Genomic DNA, 20,145 nt, shown 5'->3' on the forward strand with positions numbered 1-20,145 from the left:
TCACCCGTAAGGGTCTCAAGGCGCTGCTCATTTTATCAACCTTGGAAGGATGAAAGGCTGAGTGGACCTCGCCGAGGATCGAACCTGCAACCCTTAGGTTGCTACAGTGCTCAGCCACAGTGCCCTAGCATGCTGAGCTATCTGTCTGTATATAGACATACATCTGTATATAAAAATGTATATAAACATTCTAGCTGGTTAAATTTTCTGGAAATATTAACTTGATATTAATCTTTTGCCTTTTCTTTCCACCTTTATACTGACCCTCACATTTAGATCAGGTCTCATTAGTATAATATAACATTTGGGCATAAAGATACAACACAGGAGTCCAGCACCAGATGCCAGGATAGCAAATATCTCTACAGCCACCATGTATTTGCCTTTGGTGCTGAGGTAGGCTGGGATAAATGTGACCCAAACACAGCAGAACACCAGCATGCTGAAGGTAATGTACTGAGCTTCATTGTAAGTGTCCGGCAGTTTTCTGGCTAAAAATGCTACACTAAAACTAAATAAAGCCAACAGCCCCATGTAACCAATACTAAAGTAGAATGCCGTTATAGACCCTTCATTACATTGTAGTATTGTCTTGGCAATCTCTACCTGGGTATTAAATTCAGGAAATGGAGCAGAGTATATGACCCATACAACACATATGAAAACCTCCCCAAAGGAGCAGATAAGTATCAGGGAGCTTGAGATATTCTTACCAAACCCCCTCCTCATTCTACTATCGGGTTTTGTTGCCCTAAAGGCAAAGATAACAATGGCAGTTTTTGCCAACACACAAGACACAGCAACAGTGAAAATATTTCCAAAAGCTGCTTGTCGAAGAAGACAGGAAATCTTTGTGGGACGTCCAATGAATAGGAAGGAGCAGAGAAATGACATCATGAGGGAGATGAGTAGCACATAGCTGAGGTTCTGGTTGTTGGCTCTTACGACTGGAGTTTCCTTGTGTCTAATAAATATCACAAATACGGTTACAGTCACAGCGGTGAGTGAAATAGCAGATACAGCAAAAACTATACCAAGGGGATCATGATGCGAGAGGAACTCTATGATCCTTGAGACACATTTATCTCTTCTAGGGTTAGACCACTGGTCATCAGGGCATCTGATGCAACTATCCATATCTGCAGAATTAAAAAAAATAAAAAACATGTAAAGTAATGCCTTATATAAATTAAAACAACCAGTGGTTATGTATTTTAAAAATCTTGATTTAATTTGTGTTACATTTATTATTATTATTATTATTATTATTATTATTATTATTATTATTATTATTATTATTATTACGGTACCAACAGGATACCAAGGGTCAATACCAGATGGAAGATGCCCTGAATGTGAGATCAGCAACTCACAACCCATCTAATTCCCCCCTCAAACATGAGACCAGGCTCCACATTGAAGGTAAAAACAGAATGCAATTTATTGAAGGCTGTATGCCCAGTATTTATGCAGGTCTGACCCCTGATGGGGGGTTGAAAGAATATTGTACATTAGATAGAGGGGAAACGCCCTTTGACATGATACAATAGAATTACATTACTTAAGCAGATAAACAATTTAAACACAAGACACACTTGAGCGTCTGCTCTCTGGATGGGATTAAACAATGTGATTGTTTATCACTTAAACTTAATTACAACACACAATAGCTGATGCCAGCAACCTTGTATTTAGAAAATAGCTTCTTAAAGCTGAACAAAGTTAACTCTTTCAGTACTGACAGAAGGGTCTGTCACAATTATTATTAATAATAATAATATTAATAATAACATCTTATATAGTGCTATCATCTGTTATACATGTAGAATACAGTCAAGTCTTGTAGTAAGTGGGTGGCTCAATAGCCTATGGCTGGCTAATTATGCCACAGAGTTTTAGAAGTATCTCTCAAACAATGGCTCTTGACATGCCGGAGCTTACCTGTATTTATTTATTTTTTCATTTAAATAATCTTTTTTATTTAGGTTTTGCATGAGTGTACACATACAATAAATGTCTCATGACATAAGTGACAAACTATACATAGAACACAATATAGTAGTATAACTCAGGAACAAAATAAATGATGAAATATGAGCTTTTCAAACCTCCATTTTATAATTTTAAAAGTTTACATGAGTGACTAATTAGCTGGTCACATGTGATCCATTTGATGCAGGTACTACAATTAGGTCATGTTAGTCATTATAAAGACCCTTTTGGGTATAATGACACGTTATAGATATGAAAATAAGATCTTAATTATAATATTGAAATATACACTGATAAATTCAAGATATAGTTTCAGCGGGTAAGCACCGCTCAATTTATTGTTATATAAATAAGCTAAATATGTTTCAGTAGGAATATAGGTATTTAAATAGTCTTAAATTTATGTAAGGCACTATCAGGCAATGTGCAAGATGATAAAATATAACACCATGTTTCCATACACTTAATTAGCCTTAAACTGCGAGCTCTGGAGTTCAAAAATATCCTATCTTTGTAAGTATGATAAAATTAAACATAAGTAGAGAGCCTTTTGTTAGAAAAAAGCTAAAAATAAGCTATATGGTTTCAAGCCCAGTCTAATAGTTGGCTCTGTGGGGGATTTCACAGAATATGGCATGTGTGGCTAATACTGCAACATTGTCAGGGATTTGCAATTATTAAGACATATAAATATCTTTTTGCAAAATTAAAGCTTCTCTCAGGTCTATGGGGCTTATTTTCAACTGAAAATACACTTGAATTCCGCGTCATATTTTTCGTGAGATTGATCCGCCATAGTTATCAAAGCGTCAAGATCGGCAAATGTTGAAATTTCTGATGTAAAATACGATACCACAATCTCAATCCGACGCAGACGAATGCGAGTTGAAATCCGTGGTGTTCAAGCAGAATTTAGTTAATTCACCCTCCTAATCGACACTATTTGATGCTCTCACTAAGTTATAAAAAATTTGATATTTACGCTCGCGTCTATTCCGATGCAGCGTACCTAGTTTTTAATCTGCCACCCTTGAGGTCACGGATGCCATAGAACTCAATGGGAGTTGGAAAACACAGAAAGCTTATGTTCAATGCTGCAAGAGAATGAAGTATATTACATAATAAAAGTAAAATAGAAACTTTATTAAAATTGTATACCCTTTATAAATCAAACAATATTATTGCTCCACATTTGGTGCACTAGTAGATATAGGGATACAAATGAATACATTACTACTTATGGATTATACTTCAACTTTGTCTCTCATTACAAAGCAAGGGGACAATATTATTTCTACAAATTTGGTGCAAAGTGTTGCCCCAAACTTGTTGCACTAATAGATATAGAGATAAAAATGAAATAAATACACAACATAATATAGCTAACTTCCTTTTTATTTGTTGGAAAAATCTATGTGCACCGTGTTTGTATATTTGACTCAACACTTTTCGCACCAATTATGACGCAAACTCCTAAACAACCCACATGCTAGTGAATTATTTAACCACATTAGATTGGAATATGCATAATCACATGATTTATGACATCAACTAATCTAATTCAAATACACATTATAAACTATCACTAACGAATCAAATTGCTCGATACCTGTGTCAGTGATCACTTATCAGAACTTGTAAGTGCCCTTTGTTGAAAAAAAAAGAAATTTTGAGTGCACCTAAAGTAATTCTCAAATAGATTTTACTTAGTCTTAATTTGAACGGTTTATATTAGCTTTATCTGGATATATCCAAGGTATGGATTGTAAATCTGATATTAATTGTTCTAAGGGATATCTATTTGTTGGGGATTTTGTATATCTTAAGTGACATTTAAGCACTGAAACACACTATGTAGACTGCTAATAATTAAACCATTCAGTTTAGTTTGATAATAGTATTGTGTATGACAGATGCATAAGGAGTTTCGCTGATTTAATGTGTTTCAAAGATATTTCAAGCTATCTGCTTAATTGGCAGTATGATGCAGGAATGAATATATAAAAGTATGATGCAGGAATGAATATATAAAAGTATGATGCAGGAATGAATATTTAAAAGTATGATGCAGGAATGAATATTTAAAAGTATGATGCAGGAATGAATATTTAAAAGTATGATGCAGGAATAAATATTTAAAAGTATGATGCAGGAATGAATATTTAAAAGTATGATGCAGGAATGAATATATAAAAGTATGATGCAGGAATGAATATATAAAAGTATGATGCAGGAATGAATATATAAAAGTATGATGCAGGAATGAATATATAAAAGTATGATGCAGGAATGAATATTTAAAAGTATGATGCAGGAATGAATATTTAAAAGTATGATGCAGGAATGAATATATAAAAGTATGATGCAGGAATGAATATTTAAAAGTATGATGCAGGAATGAATATTTAAAAGTATGATGCAGGAATGATGATTTAAAAGTATGATGCAGGAATGATGATTTAAAAGTATGATGCAGGAATGATGATTTAAAAGTATGATGCAGGAATGATGATTTAAAAGTATGATGCAGGAATGATGATTTAAAAGTATGATGCAGGAATGATGATTTAAAAGTATGATGCAGGAATGAATATATAAAAGTATGATGCAGGAATGAATATTTAAAAGTATGATGCAGGAATGATGATTTAAAAGTATGATGCAGGAATGATGATTTAAAAGTATGATGCAGGAATGAATATTTAAAAGTATGATGCAGGAATGAATATATAAAAGTATGATGCAGGAATGAATATTTAAAAGTAAGATGCAGGAATGATGATTTAAAAGTATGATGCAGGAATGAATATATAAAAGTATGATGCAGGAATGAATATTTAAAAGTATGATGCAGGAATGAATATTTAAAAGTATGATGCAGGAATGAATATTTAAAAGTATGATGCAGGAAGGATGATTTAAAAGTAAGATGCAGGAATGATGATTTAAAAGTATGATGCAGGAATGAATATATAAAAGTATGATGCAGGAATGAATATTTAAAAGTATGATGCAGGAATGATGATTTAAAAGTATGATGCAGGAATGAATATTTAAAAGTATGATGCAGGAATGATGATTTAAAAGTATGATGCAGGAATGAATATATAAAAGTATGATGCAGGAATGAATATTTAAAAGTATGATGCAGGAATGATGATTTAAAAGTATGATGCAGGAATGAATATTTAAAAGTATGATGCAGGAATGAATATTTAAAAGTATGATGCAGGAATGAATATATAAAAGTATGATGCAGGAATGAATATATAAAAGTATGATGCAGGAATGAATATTTAAAAGTATGATGCAGGAATGATGATTTAAAAGTATGATGCAGGAATGAATATATAAAAGTATGATGCAGGAATGAATATTTAAAAGTATGATGCAGGAATGATGATTTAAAAGTATGATGCAGGAAGGATGATTTAAATATTTAAAACAAAAAGTCAAAGTTATTTGTCCGGGGCTAAATAATGGTTTGTTGTTATCTTCAGGTAAAGTAGATGGATTGAAGCAGAAGAATTGTTTTCTATACCGGTATAGATTTTGTGTGGCTTTAGTTCTATGATCCAAAGGTGTTATTGATGTGCTTTACCTTTGGCTTCTTGTATGGTTTGGTTCTCATCAGGCTACATTACCTTTAGTGGTTTCTGCAATGTTGTACTTGAAGTTGTGGTTAGGGCACCGATTCCTTGTAAATGCAAATTATTAGAGAGCACTACTATTGTGTGCAGTTTTGTTAAGCACCGAGTACTCCAATTAAATCTTACACCTTTCCTCTGCTCAACAGAAGTTCCCTTCATGCTAACAATATAAAGCTTAACAAAACTGCACGCAATAGTAGTGCTCTCTAATCATTTGGATTGCGAGGGGAACTTGGCTTGGATACCGCAGAAAGAAAAATAGAAGGAGGAATATGCGTTTGGCTCCCAGGACTACCTAGGTTTGCACACCACTGCATCACAGATTGCCTTATTGAAAAGGCTACAAAGACAATTCAACGAGAACAGCCAAAGGTAAAGCACATCAATAACACCTTTGGATCATAGAACTAAAGCCACACAAAATCTATACCGGTATAGAAAACAATTCTTCTGCTTCAATCCATCTACTTTACCTGAAGATAACAACAAATTATTAAGCCCCGGACAAATAACTTTGACTTTTTGTTTTAAATGTTTAAATCATCCTTCCTGCATCATACTTTTAAATATTCATTCCTGCATCATACTTTTATATATTCATTCCTGCATCATACTTTTATATATTCATTCCTGCATCATACTTTTATATATTCATTCCTGCATCATACTTTTATATATTCATTCCTGCATCATACTTTTATATATTCATTCCTGCATCATACTTTTATATATTCATTCCTGCATCATACTTTTATATATTCATTCCTGCATCATACTTTTATATATTCATTCCTGCATCATACTTTTATATATTCATTCCTGCATCATACTTTTATATATTTATTCCTGCATCATACTTTTATATATTTATTCCTGCATCATACTTTTAAATCATCATTCCTGCATCATACTTTTAAATATTTATTCCTGCATCATACTTTTATATATTCATTCCTGCATCATACTTTTATATATTCATTCCTGCATCATACTTTTATATATTCATTCCTGCATCATACTTTTATATATTCATTCCTGCATCATACTTTTAAATATTTATTCCTGCATCATACTTTTAAATCATCATTCCTGCATCATACTTTTAAATCATCATTCCTGCATCATACTTTTAAATATTCATTCCTGCATCATACTTTTAAATCTTCATTCCTGCATCATACTTTTAAATCATCATTCCTGCATCATACTTTTAAATATTCATTCCTGCATCATACTTTTAAATATTCATTCCTGCATCATACTTTTAAATATTCATTCCTGCATCATACTTTTAAATATTCATTCCTGCAACATACTTTTATATATTCATTCCTGCATCATACTTTTAAATATTCATTCCTGCATCATACTTTTATATATTCATTCCTGCATCATACTTTTATATATTCATTCCTGCATCATACTTTTAAATCATCATTCCTGCATCATACTTTTAAATCATCATTCCTGCATCATACTTTTAAATCATCATTCCTGCATCATACTTTTAAATCATCATTCCTGCATCATACTTTTAAATATTCATTCCTGCATCATACTGCCAATTAAGTGGATAACTTGAAAGATCTTTGAAACACATTAAATCAGCGAAAATCCTTATGCATCTGTAATACACAATACTATTATCACACTAAACTGAATGGTTTATTTATTAGCAGTCTACATAGTGTGTTTCAGTGCATTGGCTCTAATATCATTTGTTCCTAGCAGTTAAATAACGTATCTTTATTTCTGTTATAGAACTAGAATATAATTGTATCAAGTTTGTATCTATTTGTATACCAAAAATATCCTTCTATCTCTATTTGTATACCAAAAATATCCTTCTGTCTCCTACATTGCAACAGAGAGATACTACAAACAGGAATATATATAGGTATCATATATTTAGGCAGCTTTAACAATAGCCTTTTAAGAAAGAATTAATCCATTTTATTTTTTAAAGAAATTTGCAGTAAATTAAACAGATCCGTTTAACCCTATTCTTTAGTCTGAATATAATAATTAATCAATTTAAACTACCAGAAATTGAACATTTATAAAGTCTTTTTAAGGAAATTAAACTAATTATAAACAACGCTATCAACTATATTTACTCATTCAATTGTATGTCATTTTAACTAATCAGTAAAATTGTTATTTTATATTTTTGGACTTCTGTGATTTCTTCTTTTTCAATACGCTAGCAAATGTCACTTAAAGGGACACTGAACCCAAATTTTTTCTTTTGTGATTCAGATAGAGCATGAAATTTTAAGCAACTTTCTAATTTACTCCTATTATCAATTTTTCTTCATTCTCTTGGAATCTTTATTTGAAATGCAAGAATGTAAGTTTAGATGCCGGCCCATTTTTGGTGAACAACCTAGATTGTCCTTGCTAATTGGTGGATAAATTCATCCACCAATCAAAAACTGCTGTCCAAAATTCTGAACCAAGAAAAAAGCTTAGATGCCTTCTTTTTTTATATAAAGATAGCAAGAGAACAAAGAAGCATTGAAAATAGGAGTAAATTAGAAAGTTGCTTAAAATTGCATGCTCTATCTGAATCACGAAAGAGAATTTTTGGGTTCAGTGTCCCTTTAACCCCTTAATGACCAAGGACGTACGCCACACGTCCTCAAAAAAAAGACAGTTAATGACCGAGGACGTGTGGCGTACGTCCTTGGTCTGGAAAGCAGCTGGAAGCGATCCTGCACGCTTCCAGCTGCTTTCCGGTTATTGCAGTGATGCCTCGACATCGAGGCATCCTGCAATAACCCCCCTTGGCCATCCGATGCAGAGAGAGCCACTCTGTGGCCCTCTCTGCACCGGACATCGGTGGCCGGTATCGTTGGTGGGTGGGAGCAAGTCTGGGAGGCGGGTGGTCGGCCATCGATGTGCCGAATGGAGTGGAGGGGGGCGGGATCGGGGGCGGGAGGGGCGGGAGCGCGCACGGGAGCGCGCGCGTGCACGGGGGGCGGTGGGCGGGCGCGTGCACGGAGCGGGAGGGAACCGCTGCACTACAGAAAATAAACTGGGAAAAGTAAAACCAAATAAAGTTTTTAAAGCTGTAAATAAACAGCTAAGGGACCTGGAAGGGGTGGGGGGTTGATCTTGGGGGGGGGGAAGCTACACTACAGAAAAGATCATTTAAAAAAATAAAAAGGCACATTTTTTTTACTACACTGGGTACTGGCAGACAGCTGCCAGTACCCAAGATGGCGCCCATTAAGGCAGAGGGGGAGGGTTAGAGAGCTGTTTGGTGGGGGATCAGTGAGGCTGGGAGCTAAGGGGGGATCCTACACAGCAGCATATGTAAATATGCTAAAAAAACACAAAAAAGCCCAAATATAGCTTTTATTTTAGTACTGGCAGACTTTCTGCCAGTACTTAAGATGGCGGGGACAATTGTGGGGTGGGGGAGGGAAGAGAGCTGTTTGGGAGGGATCAGGGGGTCTCATGTTTCAGGTGGGAGGCTGAGCTCTACACTAAAGCTAAAATTAACCCTGCAAGCTCCCTACAAGCTACATAATTAACCCCTTCACTGCTAGCCATAATACACGTGTGAAATGCAGCGGCATTTGGCGGCCTTCTAATTACCAAAAAGCAACGCCAAAGCCATATATGTCTGCTATTTCTGAACAAAGGGGATCCCAGAGAAGCATTTACAACCATTTGTGCCATAATTGCACAAGCTGTTTGTAAATGATTTCAGTGAGAAACCTAAAATTGTGAAAAATTTAACGTTTTTTTTAATTTGATCGCATTTGGCGGTGAAATGGTGGCATGAAATATACCAAAATTGGCCTAGATCAATACTAGGGGTTGTCTACTACACTACACTAAAGCTAAAATTATCCCTAAAGGCTCCCTACATGCTCCATAATTAACCCCTTCACTGCTGGGCATAATACACGTGTAGTGCGCAGTGGCATTTAGCAGCCTTCTAATTACTAAAAAGCAACGCCAAAGCCATATATGTCTGCTATTTCTGAACAAAGGGGATCCCAGAGAAGAATTTACAACCATTTAAGCCATAATTACACAAGCTGTTTGTAAATAATTTCAGTGAGAAACCAAAAGTTTGTGAAAAAATTAGTAAAAAAGTGAACGATTTTTTGTATTTAATCGCATTTGGCGGTGAAATGGTGGCATGAAATATACCAAAATGGGCCTAGATGAATACTTTGGGATGTCTACTAAAAAAAAATATATACATGTCAATGGATATTCAGAGATTCCTGAAAGATATTAGTGTTCTAATGTAACTAGCGCTAATTTTGAAAAATAATGGTTTGGAAATAGCAAAGTGCTAATTGTATTTATGGCCCTATAACTTACAAAAAAAGCAAAGAACATGTAAACATTGGGTATTTCTAAACTCAGGACAAAATTTAGAAACTATTTAGCATGGGTGTTTTTTGGTAGTTGTAGATGTGTAACAGATTTTGGGGGTCATAGTTAGAAAAAGTGTGTTTTTTTCAATTTTTTCCTCATATTTTATATTTTTTTTTATAGTAAATGATAAGATATGATGAAAATAATGGTATCTTTAGAAAGTCCATTTAATGGCGAGAAAAACGGTATATAATATGTGTGGGTACAGTAAATGAGTAAGAGGAAAATTACAGCTAAACACAAACACCGCAGAAATGTAAAAATAGCCTTGGTCCCAAACGGACAGAAAATGGAAAAGTGCTGTGGTCATTAAGGGGTTAAGATATAAAAAATCCCCAATAAATAGATATCCCTTAGAACAATTAATATCAGATTTATAATCCATACGTTGGATATATCCAGATAAAGATATACCGTATAAACCATACAAATTAAGACTAAGTAATATCTATTTGAGAATTACTTTAGGCGCACTCAAAATACCGGTTTTTTTAAGTTAGTTATTTATATACAGTGTTAAGGTTTCACTGGGGTTTTTTTGGAGTGTTTTTTGTCTTATACAATAGCACCATCTAATGGGAGACTTAGATATATATTTTCTCTGGGAATAATATATATTTTTTAATCCAGATCAAGTGCCCTTTGTTACATTGTGCATTATACTTTGAAAGTATGTATATGTGAAATTAGTATTAAAGATAAACATTTATGCTGATATTAGGACACACAGATTAATATTTTAGACAAGGATTTTAAATTTCAAATTGATGTTTGATTCAATATAATCTTAAACTGATAGCTCAAAGGGATAGCCCACCTGACTTTCATCTGTCATGATTCAGATACAGCAGAAATTAAAATCACCTCTTTACTGTCATGCTATTTTCAGTGTATTTCTTCCTTCTCTTGAATTTCTTTTTCAGTAAGAAATGCCATCTTATATGCCAGCCCATTTTATAACACCTGTGTAGGGGTGGCTTTTAAAAATAGATTGCAATTAGGAGTGGCTACACAGGTGCAGAGAGAAGCCTGGCCCAGCTCTTAAAGGGACAGGACACAGGAAACCCCAAAATATTATTATATGATTTGGATAGAACATACAATTTTAAACAACTTTCAAATTTTCTTCTATTATCAAATTTATCAAATGTTCATCATTCTCTTGTTATCCTTTGTTGAAGGAACAACATTGCACTACTGGCAGCTAGCTGAACACATCAATTTAGCCAATCACAAGAGACAAATGTGTGCAGGCACCAATTAGCAGCTATAGGATGTAGGATATATGCATATTATTTTCCAACAAAAGATACCAAAGAACAAAACACATTTGAAAATAGAAGTGAATTTTAAAGTTTAAAATTACATGCTCTATCTGAATAATGCAACTTACATTTTTACTTCCTATCCCTTTAAAATATCCATTGATTGCAAATAAATACAAATGATACTCTGATTACGTTATATTTGCACGTATTCCTGCTCAGAATAATAATACATTTACAATATTTACATATAGAGGTATAAATAAACACAGAGATATGACAGACAACAGACTAATAATACATTTACACTATATACATATAGAGGTATAAATAAACACAGAGATATGACAGACAACAGAATAATAATACAGTTACACTATATACATATAGAGGTATAAATAAACACAGAGATATGACAGACAACAGACTAATAATACAGTTACACTATATACATATAGAGGTATAAATAAACACAGAGATATGACAGACAACAGACTAATAATACATTTACACTTTATACATATAGAGGTATAAATAAACACAGAGATATGACAGACAACAGAATAATAATACAGTTACACTATATACATATAGAGGTATAAATAAACACAGAGATATGACAGACAACAGAATAATAATACAGTTACACTATATACATATAGAGGTATAAATAAACAGAGATATGACAGACAACAGAATAATAATACAGTTACACTATATACATATAGAGGTATAAATAAACACAGGGATATGACAGACAACAGAATAATAATACAGTTACACTATATACATATAGAGGTATAAATAAACACAGAGATATGACAGAAAACAGAATAATAATACATTTACACTATATACATATAGAGGTATAAATAAACACAGAGATATGACAGACAACAGACTAATAATACATTTACACTATATACATATAGAGGTATAAATAAACACAGAGATATGACAGACAACAGAATAATAATACAGTTGCACTATATACATATAGAGGTATAAATAAACACAGAGATATGACAGACAACAGACTAATAATACATTTACACTATATACATATAGAGGTATAAATAAACACAGAGATATGACAGACAACAGACTAATAATACATTTACACTATATACATATAGAGGTATAAATAAACACAGAGATATGACAGACAACAGAATAATAATAATACATTTACACTATATACATATAGAGGTATAAATAAACACAGAGATATGACAGACAACAGAATAATAATAATACATTTACACTATATACATATAGAGGTATAAATAAACACAGAGATATGACAGACAACAGAATAATAATAATACATTTACACTATATACATATAGTGGTATAAATAAACACAGAGATAAGACAGACAACAGAATAATAATACATTTACACTATATACATATAGAGGTATAATTAAACACAGAGATATGACAGACAATAGACTAATAATACAGTTACATTATATACATATAGAGGTATAAATAAACACAGAGATATGACAGACAACAGACTAATAATACAGTTACACTATATACATATAGAGGTATAAATAAACACAGAGATATGACAGACAACAGACTAATAATACATTTACACTATATACATATAGAGGTATAAATAAACACAGAGATATGAAAGACAACAGAATAATAATACATTTACACTATATACATATAGAGGTATAAATAAACACAGAGATATGACAGACAACAGATTAATAATACAGTTACACTATATACATATAGAGGTATAAATAAACACAGAGATATGACAGACAACAGACTAATAATACATTTACACTATATACATATAGTAGTATAAATAAACACTGAGATATGACAGACAACAGACTAATAATACATTTACACTATATACATATAGTAGTATAAATAAACACTGAGATATGACAGACAACAGACTAATAATACATTTACACTATATACATATAGAGGTATAAATAAACACAGAGATATGACAGACAACAGACTAATAATACAGTTACACTATATACATATAGATGTATAAATAAACACAGAGATATGACAGACAACAGAATAATAATACAGTTACACTATATACACATAGAGGTATAAATAAACACAGAGATATGACAGACAACAGACTAATAATACATTTACACTATATACATATAGAGGTATAAATAAACACAGAGATATGACAGACAACAGACTAATAATACAGTTACACTATATACATATAGAGGTATAAATACACACAGAGATATGACAGACAACAGAATAATAATACAGTTACACTATATACATATAGAGGTATAAATAAACACAGAGATATGACAGACAACAGACTAATAATACAGTTACACTATATACATATAGAGGTATAAATAAACACAGAGATATGACAGACAACAGACTAATAATACATTTACACTATATACATATAGAGGTATAAATAAACACAGAGATATGACAGACAACAGAATAATAATACATTTACACTATATACATATAGAGGTATAAATAAACACAGAGATATGACAGACAACAGACTAATAATACATTTACACTATATACATATAGAGGTATAAATAAACACAGAGATATGACAGACAACAGACTAATAATACAGTTACACTATATACATATAGAGGTATAAATAAACAGAGATATGACAGACAACAGAATAATAATACATTTACACTATATACATATAGAGGTATAAATAAACACAGAGATAGGGCAGACAACAGAATAATAATACAGTTACACTATATACATATAGAGGTATAAATAAACACAGAGATATGACAGACAACAGAATAATAATACAGTTGCACTATATACATATAGAGGTATAAAAAAACACAGAGATATGACAGACAACAGACTAATAATACATTTACACTATATACATATAGAGGTATAAATAAACACAGAGATATGACAGACAACAGACTAATAATACATTTACACTATATACATATAGAGGTATAAATAAACACAGAGATATGACAGACAACAGAATAATAATAATACATTTACACTATATACATATAGAGGTATAAATAAACACAGAGATATGACAGACAACAGAATAATAATACATTTACACTATATACATATAGAGGTATAATTAAACACAGAGATATGACAGACAATAGACTAATAATACAGTTACATTATATACATATAGAGGTATAAATAAACACAGAGATATGACAGACAACAGACTAATAATACAGTTACACTATATACATATAGAGGTATAAATAAACACAGAGATATGACAGACAACATAATAATAATAATACATTTACACTATATACATATAGTGGTATAAATAAACACAGAGATAAGACAGACAACAGAATAATAATACATTTACACTATATACATATAGAGGTATAATTAAACACAGAGATATGACAGACAATAGACTAATAATACAGTTACATTATATACATATAGAGGTATAAATAAACACAGAGATATGACAGACAACAGACTAATAATACAGTTACACTATATACATATAGAGGTATAAATAAACACAGCGATATGACAGACAACAGACTAATAATACATTTACACTATATACATATAGAGGTATAAATAAACACAGAGATATGACAGACAACAGAATAATAATACAGTTACACTATATACATATAGAGGTATAAATATACACAGAGATATGACAGACAACAGAATAATAATACAGTTACACTATATACATATAGAGGTATAATTAAACACAGAGATATGACAGACAATAGACTAATAATACAGTTACATTATATACATATAGAGGTATAAATAAACACAGAGATATGACAGACAACAGACTAATAATACAGTTACACTATATACATATAGAGGTATAAATAAACACAGCGATATGACAGACAACAGACTAATAATACATTTACACTATATACATATAGAGGTATAAATAAACACAGAGATATGACAGACAACAGAATAATAATACAGTTACACTATATACATATAGAGGTATAAATATACACAGAGATATGACAGACAACAGAATAATAATACAGTTACACTATATACATATAGAGGTATAAATAAACACAGAGATATGACAGACAACAGAATAATAATACATTTACACTATATACATATAGAGGTATAAATAAACACAGAGATATGACAGACAACAGAATAATAATACATTTACACTATATACATATAGAGGTATAAATAAACACAGAGATATGACAGACAACAGACTAATAATACAGTTACACTATATACATATAGTAGTATAAATAAACACAGAGATATGACAGACAACAGACTAATAATACATTTACACTATATACATATAGAGGTATAAATAAACACAATGATATGACAGACAGAATAATAATACATTTACACTATATACATATAGAGGTATAAATAAACACAGAGATATGACAGACAACAGACTAATAATACAGTTACATTATATACATATAGAGGTATAAATAAACACAGAGATGTGACAGACAACAGAATAATAATACATTTACACTATTTACATATAGAGTTATAAATAAACACAGAGATATGACAGACAATAGACTAATAATACATTTACACTATATACATATAGAGGTATAAATAAACACAGAGATATGACAGACAACAGACTAATAATACAGTTCCACTATATACATATAGAGGTATAAATAAACACAGAGATATGACAGACAACAGACTAATAATACAGTTACACTATATACATATAGAGGTATAAATAAACACAGAGATATGAAAGACAACAGACTAATAATACATTTACACTATATACATATAGACGTATAAATAAACACAGAGATATGACAGACAACAGACTAATAATACATTTACACTATATACATATAGAGGTATAAATAAACACAGAGATATGACAGACAACAGAATAATAATACATTTATACTATATACATATAGAGGTATAAATAAACACAGAGATATGACAGACAACAGAATAATAATACATTTACACTATATACATATAGAGGTATAAATAAACACAGAGATATGACAGACAACAGAATAATAATACTGTTACACTATATACATATAGAGGTATAAATAAACACAGAGATATGACAGACAACAGAATAATAATACTGTTACACTATATACATATAGAGGTATAAATAAACACAGAGATATGACAGACAACAGAATAATAATACATTTACACTATATACATATAGAGGTATAAATAAACACAGAGATATGACAGACAACAGAATAATAATACATTTACACTATATACATATAGAGGTATAAATAAAAACAGAGATATGACAGACAACAGAATAATAATACATTTACACTATTTACATATAGAGGTATAAATAAACACAGAGATATGACAGACAACAGAATAATAATACATTTACACTATATACATATAGAGGTATAAATAAACACAGAGATATGACAGACAAGACTAATAATACATTTACACTATATACATATAGAGGTATAAATAAACACAGAGATATGACAGACAACAGACTAATAATACATTTACACTATATACATATAGAGGTATAAATAAACACAGAGATATGACAGACAACAGAATAATAATACATTTACACTATATACATATAGAGGTATAAATAAACACAGAGATATGACAGACAAGACTAATAATACAGTTACACTATATACATATAGAGGTATAAATAAACACAGAGATATGACAGACAACAGACTAATACATTTACACTATATACATATAGTGGTATAAATAAACACAGAGATATGACAGACAACAGAATAATAATACAGTTACACTATATACATATAGAGGTATAAATAAACACAGAGATATGACAGACAACAGAATAATAATACATTTACACTATATACATATAGAGGTATAAATAAACACAGAGATATGACAGACAACAGAATAATAATACATTTACACTATATACTTATAGAGGTATAAATAAACACAGAGATATGACAGACAACAGAATAATAATACATTTACACTATATACTTATAGAGGTATAAATAAACACAGATATGACAGACAACAGACTAATAATACAGTTACACTATATACATATAGAGGTATAAATAAACACAGAGATATGACAGACAACAGACTAATAATACATTTACACTATATACATATAGAGGTATAAATAAACACAGAGATATGACAGACAACAGAATAATAATACATTTACACTATATACATATAGAGGTATAAATAAACACAGAGATATGACAGACAACAGACTAATAATACATTTACACTATATACATATAGAGGTATAAACAAACATAGAGATGTGACAGACAACAGAATAATAATACATTTACACTATATACATATAGAGGTATAAATAGACATAGATATATGACAGACAACATTGTTTAGAACAAAAAAAGGAACTTAGGGACAAGTAAATATGTTAGCAAAAGATTTCTGACATACACACACACACACACACACACACATATACATGCAAAACACGGAGGCTCATAGGCTTAGTTAGTGTTAGTGATGTGGGATGCAGGGGTTAATAAGTTTATTTAGATGCAGTGGTGTCGGGGAGTGGCGGAATAAGGGTTAATACATTTTATTTAGGTTCCGGAGATGTCGGGGGTGGCAGATTAGGGGTGTTTAGACTCAGGGTTTATGTTAGGGTGTTAGGTGTAAACGTCACTTGTTTTCTACCATATAAATCAATGGGATAGCTGACAGCATTGAACATAAGCTTTCAGTGCTTTCAGACTCCCATTGATTTCTATGGCATCTGCGGCCCCCCGGAGTGACGGATTGAAAACCAGGTACGCTGGCTCAGAAAAGTCGCAAGCGTACCTCTATTTGATAAATGGGAAAAAGTGTCAAATAAAGCCAAATATGTATTTGGAACATCTGTAATGACGTAAGCATCGATCTCTGTCAGATTGAGACTGGCAGATCGTATGTTATGTCACAAATTTCAACATTTGCTGGTCTGTAAGCTTTGATAACTAGGTCGGATCAAACTCGCAACAATTACGCTGCGGAATTCCGGCATATTTGCGGTTGACGGCTTGATAGAAATCCCCCTATGACTATAAATGATTTTTAGAGTACATTTATACAAACATGGGAAACATGAGCTGAACAAAACTATCTGCTAAACTAGATAGGGTTAACATGGCACATATATGTAAACTCTATGAGCTAATTCTGCTTAACCGAAGCATGATTGAGATTAAAACTAGTATTAGAATGTCTAGATCCATGAGTCCACACTCTTCTGGCTGTAGAGTCAACATCTTGGGCATCAAAAAAATCTAGAAGCTAAAGGCTAAGTAACTCAGCATGCAATCTTTAAGTTTTCAAGCTAGAAAAGTCTTAGGGGGGTAGTTATCAAGCCGTCTACTTTTCTGCCTTCGCCGGCCCAATACGCCTGCCTAAGCTCGCCTACCTTCGCCGCCGCGGACCTTGAATACGTTCGCCTAAGTTATCAAATAAAGCTGTCAAAAAGCTGCGGGGCGATGAGCAGCGGACTGTGAGAGTTATCACTCATCCGATCTCGCTGCTCTTCGGCTTTTTCCCAGCTTTATTGCTAGCCTGTCACTAAGCACTCACACTAAATTACACTGTTCTATCCCTATACCGGCGCCCCCGGAGCCTCCCGCCACTCAATAAAGTTGCTAACCCCTAAACCGCCGCTCCTAGACCCTGCCACAACTCTTATAAATGTATTAACCCCTAAACCGCCGCTCCTAGACCCTGCCGCAAGTCTTATAAATGTATTAACCCCTAAACCGCCACTCCTAGACCCTGCCGCAACTCTGATAAATGTATTAACCCCTAAACCGCCGCTCCCGGACACCGCTGCCACCTACATTATACCTAGTAACCCCTATCCTGCCCCTCCTACACCGTCGCCCTCTATAATAAAGTTATTAACCCCTATCCTGCTGATCCCGCACCTCGCCGCAACTAAATAAATAGTTTAACCCCTAAACCGCCACTCCCTGAACTCGCCGTAACCTATATTAAATTTATTAACCCCTAATCTTCCCCCCCTACACCGTTTCCACCTATATTAAATTTATTAACCCTTATCCTGCCCCCCACTACGCCGCCGCCACTGTAATAAAATTATTAACCCCTAAACCTAAGTCTAACCCTAACACCCCCCTAACTTAAATATTAATTAAATAAATCTAAATAATATTTATATTATTAACTAAATTAATCCTATTTAAAACTAAATACTTACCTTTAAAATAAACCCTAATATAGCTACAATATAAATAATAATTATATTCTAGCTATCTTAGGATTTATTTGTATTTTACAGGCAACTTTCAATTTATTTTAACTAGGTACAATAGCTATTAAATAGTTATTAACTATTTAATAGCTTACCTAGCTAAAATAAACTGAAATTTACCTGTAAAATAAATCCTAACCTAAGTTATAATTACACCTAACACTACACTATACTTTAATAAATTATTCCTATTTAAAACTAAATGCTTACCTGTAAAATAAACCCTAAGATAGCTACAATATAAATAATAATTATATTGTAGCTATCTTAGGATTTATATTTATTTTACAGGTAACTTTGTATTTCTTTTAGATAGTTAGAATAGTTATTAAATAGTTATTAACTATTTAATAACTACCTAGCTAAAAGAAATACAAAATTACCTGTAAAATAAATCCTAACCTAAGTTACAATTAAACCTAACACTACACTATCATTAAATTAATTAAATAAATACCTACAAATAACTACAGTTAAATACAATTAAATAAACTAACTAAAGTACAAAAAATAAAAAAAGC

General features: G+C 31.9%; 1 protein-coding gene across 1 annotated transcript in view; it reads right to left on the reverse strand.

The window, feature by feature from the left end:
- Nucleotides 1-216: 216 nt before the first annotated feature.
- The window catches only part of LOC128656797 (vomeronasal type-2 receptor 26-like), a 131,500-nt gene continuing 111,571 nt past the window's right edge, over nucleotides 217-20,145 (reverse strand). Inside the window, exon 4 of the mRNA XM_053710950.1 lies at nucleotides 217-1,139. Coding sequence (XP_053566925.1) covers nucleotides 217-1,139 — 923 coding nt within the window. The remainder of the gene's footprint in view (nucleotides 1,140-20,145) is intronic.

Source organism: Bombina bombina, chromosome 4 (genome assembly GCF_027579735.1).
Source record: "Bombina bombina isolate aBomBom1 chromosome 4, aBomBom1.pri, whole genome shotgun sequence".
Lineage (NCBI taxonomy): Eukaryota > Metazoa > Chordata > Amphibia > Anura > Bombinatoridae > Bombina > Bombina bombina.